Here is a 14299-nt window from a genome sequence, read left to right as displayed (position 1 = left end):
ATTAGTGTCCTTATAAAAGGGACCCCAGAGAGCTGTCTCGGCCCTTCCACCATGGGACACAGGGAGAAGACAGCTGTCTATGAGGTGCCCATCTTGGACTTGCAGCCTCTAGGACTGTGAGAGAGAAATGTTTGTTGCTTAAGTCCCCAGTCTATGGTATTCTGTTACTGCAGCCGGAACAGACTAAGACAGGTGTCACTCACCATGGCCGATGATGCAGAGGGCATGCTACCTGCTGCCGTGTTCTGCCATCTGTGCACCACCCACAGCCGACTGTGCATTCCCAAGGGCCTTGCAGCCTTTCTGTTTCATTCCTTCACCTTCAGGACCTGGCTCAGTGGCGGGCACATAGTAAGAACTCCATAAAAGTTCTCTGCCTAACATGCCTGTGCGTGATAGGAGCCAGCACACGTTAATTTTCATGTAGAGAGAGAAAAAAACACCTTTTTGTTTTTGTTTTGAGATGGAGTCTCACTCTCGCCCAGGCTGGAGTGTAATGGCATAATCTCGGCTCACTGCAACTTCCACCCCCCGGGTTTAAGCAATTCTCCTGCCTCAGCCTCCCAAGTAGCTGGGATTACAGGCGCCCACAACTATGCCCGGCTAATTTTTGTATTTTAGTAGAGACAGGGTTTTACCATGTCGCTCAGGCTGGTCTCGAACTCCTGATCTTGTGATCTGCCCACCTTGGCCTCCCAAAGTGCTGGGATTACAGGTGTGAGCCACTGCGCCCAGCCTCCCACTGTTGTTTTATCACATCAAGTCCTTCCTATTTTCTGGCCCATACAGCCCTGGAATCAACCCCACTCCACTCCTGAACCCACAGCAGGCCCTCCTGGGACAGCTGACACCTCTTTTGTCTGGAGTGAGGAGGACACTGATGGCCAGAGGCAGCCTGGACCCTGGGACCAGACGTCACCTTTGATGTGTCCTCCTCAGGTAACCCACTGTTGCTGGTGTGCACAGTGGACTCCAGCTGAGTTACAGTTCTCATCTGTCAGTGGAAAGGGGTATCCCTGATCCAGAGCAGAGGTCACAGGCTGGCAGCAAATCTCCCCACGAATGTGTAAGTAGGTCTCCATCATGTTTAAAAGAATCATTTTAGCTGGGCGTGGTGGCTCACGCCTGTAATCCCAGCACTTTGGGAGGCCAAGGCGGGCAGATCACAAGATCAGGAGTTCGAGACCAGCCTGGCCAATATGGTGAAACCCCATCTCTACTAAAAATACAAAACTTAGAGGGCATGGTGGCACACACCTGTAGTCCCAGCCACTCGGGAGGCTGAGACAGAATAATTGCTTGAACCTGGGAGGCAGAGGTTGCAGTGAGCCGAGATCACATCACTGCACTCCAGCCTGGGCAACAGAGAGAGACTCAATCTCAAAAAAAAAAAAAAAACAAACAAAAAAAAATAAAAGGAATCATTTTAGAATCTGACTGAGTTGTCTACATTTATAAATCGGTAATACCCACGTAAGAATCGACTTTCAGCCACTCTTCAACAGCAGCAAGGGCTGTACGTCTGACCCCAAAGTCCCTAGGGTTGCACCTGACCAGACCACCTCACCGCCTGCATACCTGGGTGCCCTCCAGACACCTGAGCTTGAACCTCCTGCCCAGCACAGGCCACACTGTGTTCTACTCCCTCCACTCATTCCTTGCCCACACCTGTTTGCTGGGAAGTCTTTCCCTAAAGACCTCATTGCTGCTGCCCAGGCTAATTGATGCACTGCTATGGCCATTGCTGATGTCTTAGTCCTGTCCCTTCTTAGACGAGATGTGAATATTCGTTCAAAGACTCTGGACATTGTGTCTAGACCCAGAGCTAGCCCTGCAGGTCTGCAACAGACAGCTAGGAGAATAATCGACTGCCCCAATCCCACCATACACTGCAGCTCACTCCACCCTTGAAAGCATGACGTGTGCAACCCCTCACTGGAGCACACACACGGGGCCGCCATAGGACACAAGTGCCAGGAGGCCGAGGGGGACAGGGGCACACACACGGGGCTGCCATAGGACACAAGTGGTGGGAGGTGGAGGGGGACAGGGGCACACACACGGAGCCGCCATAGGACACAGTGGCAGGAGGTGGAGGAGGACAGGGGCACAGACATGGGGCCGCCATAGGACACAAGTGCTGGGAAGGGAGGAGGGGGACGGGGCACACACACAAGGCTACCGTAGGACACAAGTGTCAGGAAGGGAGAGGGGGACAGAGTCCGGGTTACCAGAAAAACTGCCTGACTCACAGAGTGTGTGTTATGGTTTCAAAAAAAAAGGTCACATTTCTGTTCCTTTTGTTGGTTTAGTCTTTATGATGGTTAATTTTATGTGTCAGTGTGCCTGGGCTAAGGGATGTCCAGATAGCTGGTGACGCCTTATTTCTGGGTGTGTCTATGAGGCTGTTTCTGGTAGAGATTAGCATTTGAATCTGTGAACTGAAGAGGGAAGATGCACCCTCAGCAATGTGGGCCAGCACCATCCAATCCGAATAGAACAAAAAGGGGAATCTTCCTGCTTCTTGAGCTGGGACATCCATCTTCTCCTGCACAGAGACATCTAAGCTCCTGAGTCTCAGCCTTTCAGACTCCAAGAATGTGCAATATTCATCTTTCTTTGCCTGCCTTATGTCACTTAATATGATGACCTCCAGTTCCAACCATGTTGCCATAAATGACAGGACTCCTTCTTTTTTATGGCTGAATAGTACTCCACTGGGCATATGTACCACATCTTCCTTATGCATTCATCTGTTGATGGACACTTAGGTTGATTCCATACCTTGGTGATGGTGAATGGCGCTTTGATAAACATGGGGGTGCAGGTGTCTCCTCCATATGCTGACCTCCTTTCTTTTGGATTCACACTCCTGATTCTTGGGCTTTTAGCCTTGGACTGAATTGCACCACTGGCTTTCCTGCATCTCCAGCTTGCAGACAACAGATGATGGAACTTCCTGGCTTCCAGAATCATGTCAGCCAATTGCTATAATCTCCTCACATATTTATATCTGTCTCCTACTGGTTCTGTTTCTCTGGGGAACCCTGATTAACACTGTTTTATAAAAGATTCACAAAATGAAAAGAATAGGGAATGCCCTTTAACAGTCACCCACATCCTTTACTGTATGTAAAATCAGTTTTCTGTTTTGAAAAATAGGTAACTGGGGTATTAAACATACAATCTAACGTGTTGAACTTCATCTTTTTATATCAGGTTTCTTTACATTCTCAATTAGAAAATAAAAACGAATGCAGAACTACTAACTGCACATTATCATTGATTTGAATAGCATACATGGTAATATATACTCCATATATGTACATAACTAAGGCTGACGCTCTGACGTGGACATTCCTGCTTAAAAAATGGAATGCTGGTTCTAATGCATATTGAAATATATATTTAACTTTTTTTTTGAGATACCCAGCTCTGTCACCCAGGCTGGAGTGCACTGGTGCAATCTCGGTGAAGTCTCGGCTCACTGCAACCTCCACCTCCTAGGTTCAAGCGATTCTCCTGCCTCAGCCTCCCGTGTAGCCAGGATTACATGCACCCACCACCACACCTGGCTAATTTTCATATTTTTAGTAGAGACAGGGTTTTGCATGTTTGCCAGGCTTGTCTCGAACTCCTAACCTCTGGCGATCCACCCACCTCAGCTTCCCAAAGTACTGGGATTACAGGCACGAGCCACTGTGCCCGGGCTCATATTTAAAATTAATCTTGCCAACACTGGCAACACACCAGTGGTCCCTTTCATCTGAGTTTCTTAGTCAAGATTCATAGAATCATAGTCCCTGACTTATTTAAAATGCATATTGTTGTTTAAAACAACAGCTCCTACCCCGTGCTGGGTAAAATTGGAAGGAGACTGTAAAGAAAACCAAACCAAACCAAACCAAACCAGGTGCGACATCCACGTCTAGCGCACTCTTTCAATGTGTGTTAAGAATCGCAGCCTCCCCCAACATAAAAACAGAAGAGTTCTATTTTTTTTAACATCCTTTGTGAAATGAACACGAAAGTGCTGGAATCAAAATAAGTCTGCAACTAGACTCCGTGAGTGCCGCAGAGTCGTGTCTGATGGCTCACAGGAAGCCGGAAACTCGCAGAAATGACCTGAATACATCGGAGGCATGATAGTGATTTGCAAACATTAAAAGGAATATTTTACAAGAGGCTGTATGAAATCGGAAGAGCCAAACTGCTTTCATTCTTCTGTTCAGCCTAATAGCTCCACTTATAAGGGATTGCTATTCAGACGTTCACTGATAAAGTTGGAGTGCTTTCTTTGGTCCTCTGAAATTGTGCTATAAAGTGAATAGACGTTGCCTTTTGGGAGATGGAAAAAAAAAAACCAGAATACTTTGCCAGAGTGGATATTAATATTCGCTGACCTGAAGCTTGGCTGGCGTTGATCTTGAGAGACATGGAATATGGTAAAAAGCAATAAGCCTTTGTTTGGAGAATCAACAAGTAACTACTGAAAACTCTTCCTATTCTGATATTATTTAGGCTTTTAGGTATTACTATCAAAAGAGAAGCCTTTAGTGCTACCTACGCCTTTTGTAGACAATAACAGATAAACTCCTGGGTCCCACCTTTGCTATTTCCCTCCACTTCTCAGGATGGTCAGTGCATTCTTTCATGACCTGCTGATACCTCGCGACTTGCAATCTCCACCCCCAACCCCTCGACGCCCCCCCACCACCCGCCGTCCCCCACCCCGCTGCCACCTCCCTACCCCCCGCTGCCTCATGAAGCTGGCTTTCATCTTGTTTGTGCTGGAATTTGTTTATGACTCTGTGAGAAGCAGGCAGTGAAAAGCATGACACGTCACCACACTACAGAAAGGGAAAGTTGAACTTGAATTAAACATCTGCTGTAGGAAATCTTAAAAACTGAATATTCAAGTATTTGAGTTTTTAGTTTTTAAGCGTAACTTTCTGGATTTCGGAATATCATATGTGCTTTAATAAAGATGGTTAGAAGTAGAACCTAATATTTTTTTAAGAAGCTAATTTTTGCTGAAGGTGGTGCTTATGCCTATAATCCCAGTACTTCAGGAGACCAAGCAGGTGGATCGCTTGAGGCCAGGAGTTTGAGACCAGACTGGGCAAAAAGGCGAGATCCTGTCTCTAAAAAAATAAACAAAATTAGCCAGGCATGGTGGCACATGCCTGTAGTCCCAGCTACTTAGGAGGCTGAGGTGGGAGGATCGCTTGAGCCCAGGAGGTCAAGGCTGTAGTAAGCCATGATCACACCACTGCACTGCAGCCTGGGCTACACAGTGAGACCCTGTCTCAAAAAAAAAAAAAAAAAAAAAAAGATTTTTACTTCCTACTGCCTAACAAGAGGCATGCGTAGTGACAATGCCTTCCTTTTTTTTTTTTTTTTTTTTTTTGAGATAGAGTCCCACTCTGTTGCCTAGACACAGTGCAGTGGCGCGATCTTGGTTCTCTGTAACCTCCATCTCCCGAGTTCAAGTGATTATCCTGCCTCAGCCTCCCGAGTAGCTGGAATTACAGGCATGCACCGTGCCCAGGATTTTTTTTTTTTTTTTTTTTTGTCTTTTTAGTAGAGACAGGGTTTCACCATGTTGCCCAGGCTGGTCTCAAACTCCTGACCTCAAATGATCCTCCCACCTCAGCCTCCCAAAGTGCTGGGATTACAGGCGTGAGCCACTGGACCACTGCACCCAGCCAACACCTTCCCTTTTGATAATATCGGTGTTTACTGAGCTCTGAGCATGTTTCATGTGTGCCTCTAAGCTCTGCCATCAACTCATTCAGCACATGTCACAACTCTAAGAGGGAAGTATTACGATAAGCTCCACTTATCCGGAAGAGAAAGTGGGGCTTGGAGACTCGGCCAAGGTCACTCTCTGCAGGAGGCACTCAGGGCGTCGGATGCAGGCAAACCCTGGACGGCGAATCCCCAGAACTGTCTGTGGCCCTCTACACTGGGCAACACCTTTCCATGCTCCTGGGAGGTGATGGCACACATGTGTGCCCCAGAAGTCACTGGATAACCAGCTGGACCGATGGACAGGTACATGGCCCTTTCTTCTATTTCCCGACATTCACACGTGTTTCTGTATTTACACAAGAACCCTGCATACTTTGTGCATTTGTTTCAAGGAATGAAAAGTGATCACATAGGCGCTCGTCCTCTGAAAGCCAGCAGATGTTCCATAAATACAAGGTTGTGTCTGAGAGTTTGCATTTTAGAAATCAGAAATCCGAACATCGCAGAGGTGATTATCTTTCCCAGCCCCGTAGAGCAACTTGGCAACAGAATCAGGAATGGAACTCAATGCTCCTGTTCCCTAGGCTTCTGCTAGTGGTACACCCAGGCAGCTGCCCAGGTGATAACAGAAGGCAGCATGCTCTCTGCAGGGCTCCAGCTAGGACAGGAATACTGAGCGCTAACAGAAAGAGTCTCTCCATTAAACACAGAGGAAAACCATTCAGACAAGGTGAGTAAATGGAGGGAAAGAACTTTTCTTTACCTGAGGATTGGAAAACAGTAGCCCTGTGACTTCATGCTTCACCATGGCAGCATTCCCCGGGATGTTCCTAGCCAACACTGGAACTTCTAAATCCATCGCCTGGAGGAGACAGGAGAAAAGGGGGCGGAAGGCAGTCATTTGAAGAGCCTCTGCAGCAAGGTGAGTCAGGGTGGGGCAGAATAACTTCTTAGGTTAACTGGACCTCTGGCACCTCACAAAAAATATGCCTTGCCAAAACGATATCCCAATCTCAACAGCACGTTTTCAAAATACATCTGAGTTTTAATTACTTACTATGTTTGGAAGCTCTGAAACACTGTATACTGTAATTGTTTGTCTGACATAATTATTGCAGTGTCACAAAGAACCCCCTCTCTCCGAATGCTCATTTGACACCTCTTCACCGACCGCATGGAGTATGCATTTTTAATTACCATCATCACTTTCCCTGAGGAGCCATTTCCTTCCAGCACAGGCAACGGAGTATGAATGCCACAAAAACCAAACTCAGCTCTCTGGCATGCAGACAAAAGTAAAGGAAAACGATTTATCATTCTGATTATTCACGAAGCCGACTTTCCATTTCCGAAGGTCTGGAGATAGGCACCTGATGCCCCACAGCCTGGCAGCAACTAGCAGCTGTGCCACAAGAAGATGGCCTGACAGCACAGTGTGCAGCCCTGGCCTCGCCTGCCCGGAAAGGAGGCATTTTGCGGGTTCTCTTTCTACAGTGTTCTAAGTTCAGTGATGTCAGATCGAAAGGAAACAGAAGCCAACTTCAAGGGGATCCCACTGACCACAGCGGGACAATTTTGCAACTTCAAAAAGAATAATGATTGTAACAGACGGTAACACACTAAATTTCAAAAATACCTGATTCCCTAGTCATGAGAGGGAAATGAAAGGAAAGAGGAGGAGGAGGAGGAAAAGTAGGAGGAAGAAAAGGGAAAGCTCATCTCTGCAGAAGAATCCGCACGTATAATAAGTGTAGATAGAAGAGCGGAATTAAAAAATCATCACTTTGTAACCCCCAGTGTAATAAGTGATTCAGGTGAGGATCAGGGATGAACAGTGGATCCTAGTGGATCCTGATCAAATCCATTGAGTAAAAGGTCATTGGGAAACAGGATACAGATGGTCTCTGACTTATAATGATTCGACTTAGGATTTTTTGACTTCATGTTGCTGCAAAAGCAATACATGTTCAGTAAAAACCATATTTCAGCAACAATATAACCATTCTGTTTTTCACTTTCAGTACAGTATCCAATAATATCTTCCATGAGATATTCAACACTTTATTATAAAATAGGTTCGTGTTAGATGACTTTGCCCAACTGTAGGCAAACGCAAGTCTTCTGAGCATATTTAAGGTCAGCTAGGCTGAGCTATGATACTTGGTAGGTTAGGGGTATTTAACGCATTTTTAACTCACAGTATTTTCTTTCTTTCTTTTTTTTTTTTTTTTGAGACGGAGTCTTGCTCTGTCACCCAGGCTGGAGTGGCACCATCTTGGCTCATTGCAAGCTCCGCCTCTCGGGTTCACACCATTCTCCTGCCTCAGCCTCCCGAGTAGCTGGGACTACAGGTGCCCGCCACTATGCCCAGCTAATTTTTTGTACTTTTAGTAGAGACAGGGTTTCACTGTGTTAGCCAACTCACAGTATTTTCAACGTGTGATGGGTTTATTGGGATGCAGCCCCATCATAAGTCGAGGAGCATCTGTGTCCCCAAATCCCAAAGCACCATTCTACAGAAGACTTATCAATCACAGAGGAGAGGTGAGGGACAGGTGAGCCTTCACAACGGAGCCATCTGTCACCAACAGCCAGAAGAGCTGACCAGATGCGTCTCCTGTTTGACGTGGTGGGAAGTACACATCACCAGCCCGGAGTCCCAGCTGGAAGTTTGATGTAAATCCAACCCCAAGGAACGCGTCAGCCAAATCTATTGGTATGTTCTCTAGGACAACTGACCAGGACCCTTCAGAGGGTTCAATGTCATGAAGAGCTATGGGGAGCTGGGTTGGGGGACACTAAAGAGACACAAAGCCAAATGCAATACATGAATGGTGTGTGGATCCTGCCTGAAAAAAAAAATATAACACCAAGGGAATTATCTATGGAGTGCACATCCAGTGATGTAATTTAACTAACACTGAATTTTCTCAGGCATGCTCATGTCTTCTCAGGTGCAGGAGAAGACACCTGTCTGCAAAGTTTCAGAGAGAAATATTAGCAGTGCTGTGATCAACCACCTTCTTTCAGATGATTTGGCAAAAGAAAAGAGAGAGAAAGAGAGTGTACGTGTACAGAGAGAGATGAGGGAGAGGGAGAGGAAGCAGGAGGATGAACGTGAGTGAAGGGTACACAGGTATTTGCTGTACCATTCTTTCAGTTCTTCTACAGATTTTACACTTTTTAAAAGTAAACAAATAATCACATTTGTAAGGGAAGCTCTGAAGCTGACCTGCGTGGGTGTGAATCCTGGTTCCACTAGATACTAGTCGTACCATCTTGGGTCAACATCTCAGCCTCCCCCAGCTGTTTGACTATTTCCCCTGAGGCAAAATAGAGATAATAAAATCTCCTTCAAAAGGGTAGTGGGGAAGATTAAATAACCTTTTTTTGGGGGAAGAGGGGACAGGGTCTCACTCTGTTGCCCAGGCTGGAATGCCGTGGCTCAATCTGAGCTCACTGCAACGTTCGCCTCCTGGGCTCAAGCAATCCTCCCACCTCAGCCTCTCTAGTAGCTGGGACTACAGGCACACGCCACCATCCTCAGCTAATGTTTTAAAAAATGTTTTGTAGCGATGGGGTCTTGCTATGTTTTCCACACTCATCTGAAACTCCTGGGATCAAGCAGTCCATCCACCTTGGCCTTCCAAACTGTTGGGATTACAGGTGTGAGCCACCGTGCTTGTCCAGATTAAATGGCTTAATACCACAGAATTTACATCTGTCTCTGGGCATTGGTATAACTGCAAATGAGATTACAGTAGCAGATGGGCTTCCTACCTGACTCAGTAAGTTTTATAGAGCATAGTGACCTGTCCCAGGTCTTGAGAACACACTCCACACCCATAAATCCCAAGTGAAAAACAGCTGACCTTAGAAACAGACCTCGAGATAAAGTAAATTAAAATTATATTAAAGCTATATTAGGCTGGGTGCAGTGGCTCACGCCTGTAATCCCAGCACTTTGGGAGGTGCCAAGGTGGTCAAATCACCTGAGGTCAGGAGTTGAAGACCAGCCCGGCCAACATGGTGAAACCTCGTCTCTACTAAAAAGACAAAAATTAGCCAGGTGTGGTGGCATGTGCCTGCAATACCAGCTACTTGAGAGGCTGAGGCAGGAGAATCGTTTGAACCCAGGAGGCGGAGGCTGCAATGAGCCGAGATTGTGCCACTGCACTCCAGCCTGGGCAACAGAGTGAGACTGTTTCGGGGAGAAAAAAAAAAAAAGCTATACTAGTCATTGTTAGTGTGCACACGCCAAAGAAGGAAGGAATTTGGAATCTGGCCCCTTCCTCACTCCACACACACAAAATTCACTCAAAATGGATCACAGACATAACAGACAAATTAAAACCATAAAATAAAATTCTTAGAAATACGCAAGTTAAGTCTTCAAGACTGTGGGTTAGGCAAAGCCTTCTTAGACGTGGTATCAAAAACACAAGCAACAACAAGAAAATAGGAAGATTGGACTTCTTCAAAATTGAAAACTTTCAACGAGGTACAGTGGCTCATGCCTATAATTCCAGCACTTTGGGAGATTGAGGCAGGAAAATTGCTTGAGGCCAGGAGTTTGAGGCCAGCCTGGGCAATATTGTGAGCTCCTTTTTCTACAAAAAATAAAATAATAAAGATAAAATTAAAAACTTTTGAGCTTCAATGGAAACCATTAAGAAAGTGAAAAGACAATCTACAGAATGGGAGGAAATATTTAGGAAATAAATATCTGATAGGCTGATAGGAGATTTGTATCTATAATATATAAAGAACTCTTACAACTCAACAATAAAAGGAGAACACAGTGAAAAAGTGGGCAAGGGGTTTGACTAGATACTTCTTCAGAGAAGGTATAAATAGGGCAATAAGCACGTGAAAAGATGCTCAACATCAGCCAGGTGTGGTGTCTCACTCCTGTAATCCCAGCACTTTCTGAGGCTGAGGTGGGAGGATCACTTGAGGCCAGGAGTTCAAGACCAGCTAGGCCAACATGGTAAAACCCGTCTCTACTAAAAATAGAAACAAAATTAGCTGGGCGTGGTGGTGCATGCCTGTGGTCCCAGCTAGTCGGGAGGCTAAGGCACAAGAATCACTTGAACTGGGGAGGCGGAAGCTGCAGTGAGCAAGAATGTGCCACTGCACTCCAGCCTGGGCGACAGAGCAAGAATACATCAAAAAAAAAAAAAAAGGCCAGTCGTGGTGGCTCACACCTGTAATCCCACAACTTTGGGAGGCTGAGGGAGGCGGCTCACCTGAAGTTGGGAGTTTGAGACCAGCCTGACTAACATGGAGAAACCCCATCTCTACTAAAAAAAAAATACAAAATTAGCCGGGTGTGGTGGCGCATGCCTGTCATCCCAGTTACCTGGGAGGCTGAGGCAGGAGAATCACTTGAACCTGGGAGGCGGAGGTCGGGGTGAGCCGAGATCGGCTACTGCCCTTCAGCCTGGGTAACAAGAGCGAAACTTCATCTCAAAAAAAAAAAAAAAAAAAAGAAATTTCCCTTTTCAGCCCCCCCCCCGCCCCCACCCCACACCCCTGCCCAGAGACCTCATTCTAGCTTGATTACCTCTATCTCCAAATACGTTCCCATTCTGAGATGCCAGGGGTGAGGACTTCAACACAGGCGTTTGGGGAGGGGCCACAGTTCAGCCCATGACAGCATGGAGTCTCCCTGAGCACATCCCCACCGCCCACTGCCACATCGTGCTGCTGCGCTTCCTGCTCAGCACTTACTACGTCCTAAAGTTCTCTGTTCACTTTTCCATTTGCCTGCTTCCTGCCCGTCTCCCAGTCCTTCTTTCTGTCCCTCACAAGGACATGGGTTCCACGATAACAAGGCCCTTTAGCGTCTGTCCGCTGCGGCATCTCCAGGGCCTGACAGACCTGGCACTCTACGCATTTCTGCTGAATGACAGAAGGCGTGAACACACTCATCCCATCTGATGGTCCACGGCGCAAGGGGAGATGCAGGGGAGGGTTCCACACCACGGCGGGCACGGCCCTGCCTCCAAGGAAAACCGCAGTTCAGCAGAAAAGATGCAACGCAACCCGTTCACGACATTGTAAAATGTACACAGGGCGAAGAGACTTCAGTGGAATCTGAGGGTTGCACATTTACAGAAAATTAGTTCTGAAATCAACTCTCGGAAAACCAACAAAATGTGCCTTTAACCAAGGAAACATCTTAAGGAGAGAAGAACTCCTGGACGATGGTGACGTTGTGCAGCTGGGCCTGACGGAGACGGGCGGTGCCTGGGCGGACAGTGCACAGAGGTGAGTGTGCTCGCCCTCAGAACATGCCCCGTGAGTCCACAGCGGGGCACCGTGCGTGACTCACAGGCTTGGGATGGAAAGCGGTTCATAGCCAGTGTCAGGGACCCCACTCTGGGACTAAGACAAGTGAAATGTCAGGATCCAAGATGCACCTGACACCTTTGTGTTTGAACTCACTTGATTAGGAAAAAAAAAAAAAACTGGCAAGTAAAAATTACCTACATTTACAGTGTACAACATGATGTATTTTTGTTTTGTTTGAGATGGAGTCTCGCTCTGTCACCCAGGCTGGAGTGCAGTGGTGTGATCTCAGCTCACTGCAATCTCCGCCTACCAGGTTCCAGCAATTCTCCTGCCTCTGCCGCCCTAGTAGCTGGGATTACAGGTGCACATCATCATACCCGGCTCATTTTTGTATTTTTAGTAGAGACAGGGTTTCATCATGTTGGCCAAGCTGGTCTCGAACTCCTGACCTCAGGTGATCCACCCACCTCAGCCTCCCAAAGTGCTGGGATTATAGGCGTGAGCCACCACGCCTGGCCACAACATGATATTTTGATACACATCTACCCCGTGGGATGGCTAAAGCAAGCTAATTAACATATGCATTACTTCATACTTGTTTTGTGTGGTGAGAACACTTAAGATCTACTCTTAGCAATTTTCAAGGATACAATATATTGTTATTAACTGTAGTCGCCATGATGTGCAATACAGATCTTTTGAATTTATTCCTCCTAATTGGAAGTTCAGGTCCTTCAACCAACATCTCCCCACTCCCCACACTCCCAGTCTCTGCTACACACCATTCTACTCTCTACTCCTATGAGAACTCACTTGATTTCTTATTTTCCCCAGATGAGCTCTCCAAGCTCTTATCAGGCAGAAGGAAACTTCATATGAGACTCTTTGTAAAAGCCTTTGTGGCTAGGATGCCATTTTCAGCAGAGCTGATAAAGGTTTACAGAGACAGTGCCTCTGTTCTACCCTGCAGAACTGTCATAAGACACTCAGCAGCCAGGCCCCTCCCCAAAACAAGTGAAGCTGATCTGTGAGGGGTGGGCACCATCACCTGTATTTATGGTTTTTTTAAGCTTCAAGGTCATTCTGGTGCATACCTGGGGCTGGAAACCACCATGTCTAGATTTTCTTGCAGAGAAGTTGGCTTGCATTTTAATGGTCTTTACTGAGCGTCTGTCAAGTCAAACAAGCATTGCTTGTCACGTGGCGATGGAGTTGGGCTACATGTGCCCACAGCACATTGGGATCTTACATAATTGGGATTACAGTGATTCTCAGTGGGGATGCCAACGGCATTTGGGTACAACTCTGATGCAATGAATTGATTAGAATCAATTCAGATAGCCAAAGTGTTCAATCATGGAATAAGTGTGTATCACTTTTGAAGGAAGTGACCTTTTGACCTTTCAGAATTAGCTATATTCTGGCACCTTGAACCAGCACCCCGCCTCCCTGCAGCTGTTCCATCCCAAATACATGCCAATAGCATCTTCCTAATGATGAAAACTCAAAAGGCCCTTCACTTTTCAAAGTGGGAAAGGCATCGCACTGCCGTATCCACACATACACTTACAAACAATTACAAACACACACACACACTTACAAACTAGTTGAGGTTAAAGTGACACAGAGTCGCAGCTGCCTTTGAATGCCCTCACATCCTACTTCAATCACTAGGGCTGGAGTCTGGAAGCCAAGAGGCCAGGAATCACCTCCTTCCTGCAGGTACTCCTCTCTGCTTTAGAAATTGGGCTTCCTCTCAGGCAGAGTGTGTGTGTGCGTGTACACGTGTGTGTACGTGCGTGTGCATGTGTGTGCATGCATGCATCTGTAGGTGCATGTGTGCGAGCGTGTGTGTGTGTGTGTGTGTGTTCTGGGGCTGGGAAAAGAGCCTAATCATGACGGCTGGGATAAGCAAATAATTGTTTATATACTTTTAATGTAACTCTCTGCAGGATTCAACTCCGTAAAAAAGCTCAAAAGTGGAAACAACTGATTAGTTGTAGAAGTGTTCACCCCGCTGCCTACGCATCCAGCTAAAGTTTGATTTTTGGAGTTTATCAGTAAGAAACGTGTTTCTGCAAATGGGATGTTTCTATGCTTCCATGGGAAAATACAGCTAATTCTGAAAGGTCAAAAGGTCACTTCCTTCAAAAGTGATAGGCACTTATTCCATGATTAAACACTTTGGCTATCTGAATTGATTCTAATGAAATGCACCCTTACCACTCCTCTAAAATCAGTTTCATTC

General features: G+C 46.4%; 1 protein-coding gene across 8 annotated transcripts in view; it reads right to left on the bottom strand.

The window, feature by feature from the left end:
- GLT1D1 (glycosyltransferase 1 domain containing 1) overlaps nucleotides 1–14299 on the bottom strand; it is a 140231-nt gene that overhangs the window by 20951 nt on the left and 104981 nt on the right. For all 8 annotated transcript variants that reach the window (XR_008492957.2, XM_054444237.1, XM_054444232.1 and 5 more), the window contains one exon: nucleotides 6518–6616. Coding sequence is in view for 7 of the 8 variants with exons in the window: in XM_054444237.1 (XP_054300212.1) it covers nucleotides 6518–6616 (99 nt within the window). In the remaining variant the exon portion in view is untranslated. The remainder of the gene's footprint in view (nucleotides 1–6517; nucleotides 6617–14299) is intronic.

This window comes from Pongo pygmaeus, chromosome 10 (genome assembly GCF_028885625.2).
Source record: "Pongo pygmaeus isolate AG05252 chromosome 10, NHGRI_mPonPyg2-v2.0_pri, whole genome shotgun sequence".
In the NCBI taxonomy this organism is placed as follows: Eukaryota; Metazoa; Chordata; class Mammalia; order Primates; family Hominidae; genus Pongo; species Pongo pygmaeus.
Note: the sequence above shows the minus strand (reverse complement) of the source record. Positions and strands in the feature narration are given on the sequence as shown.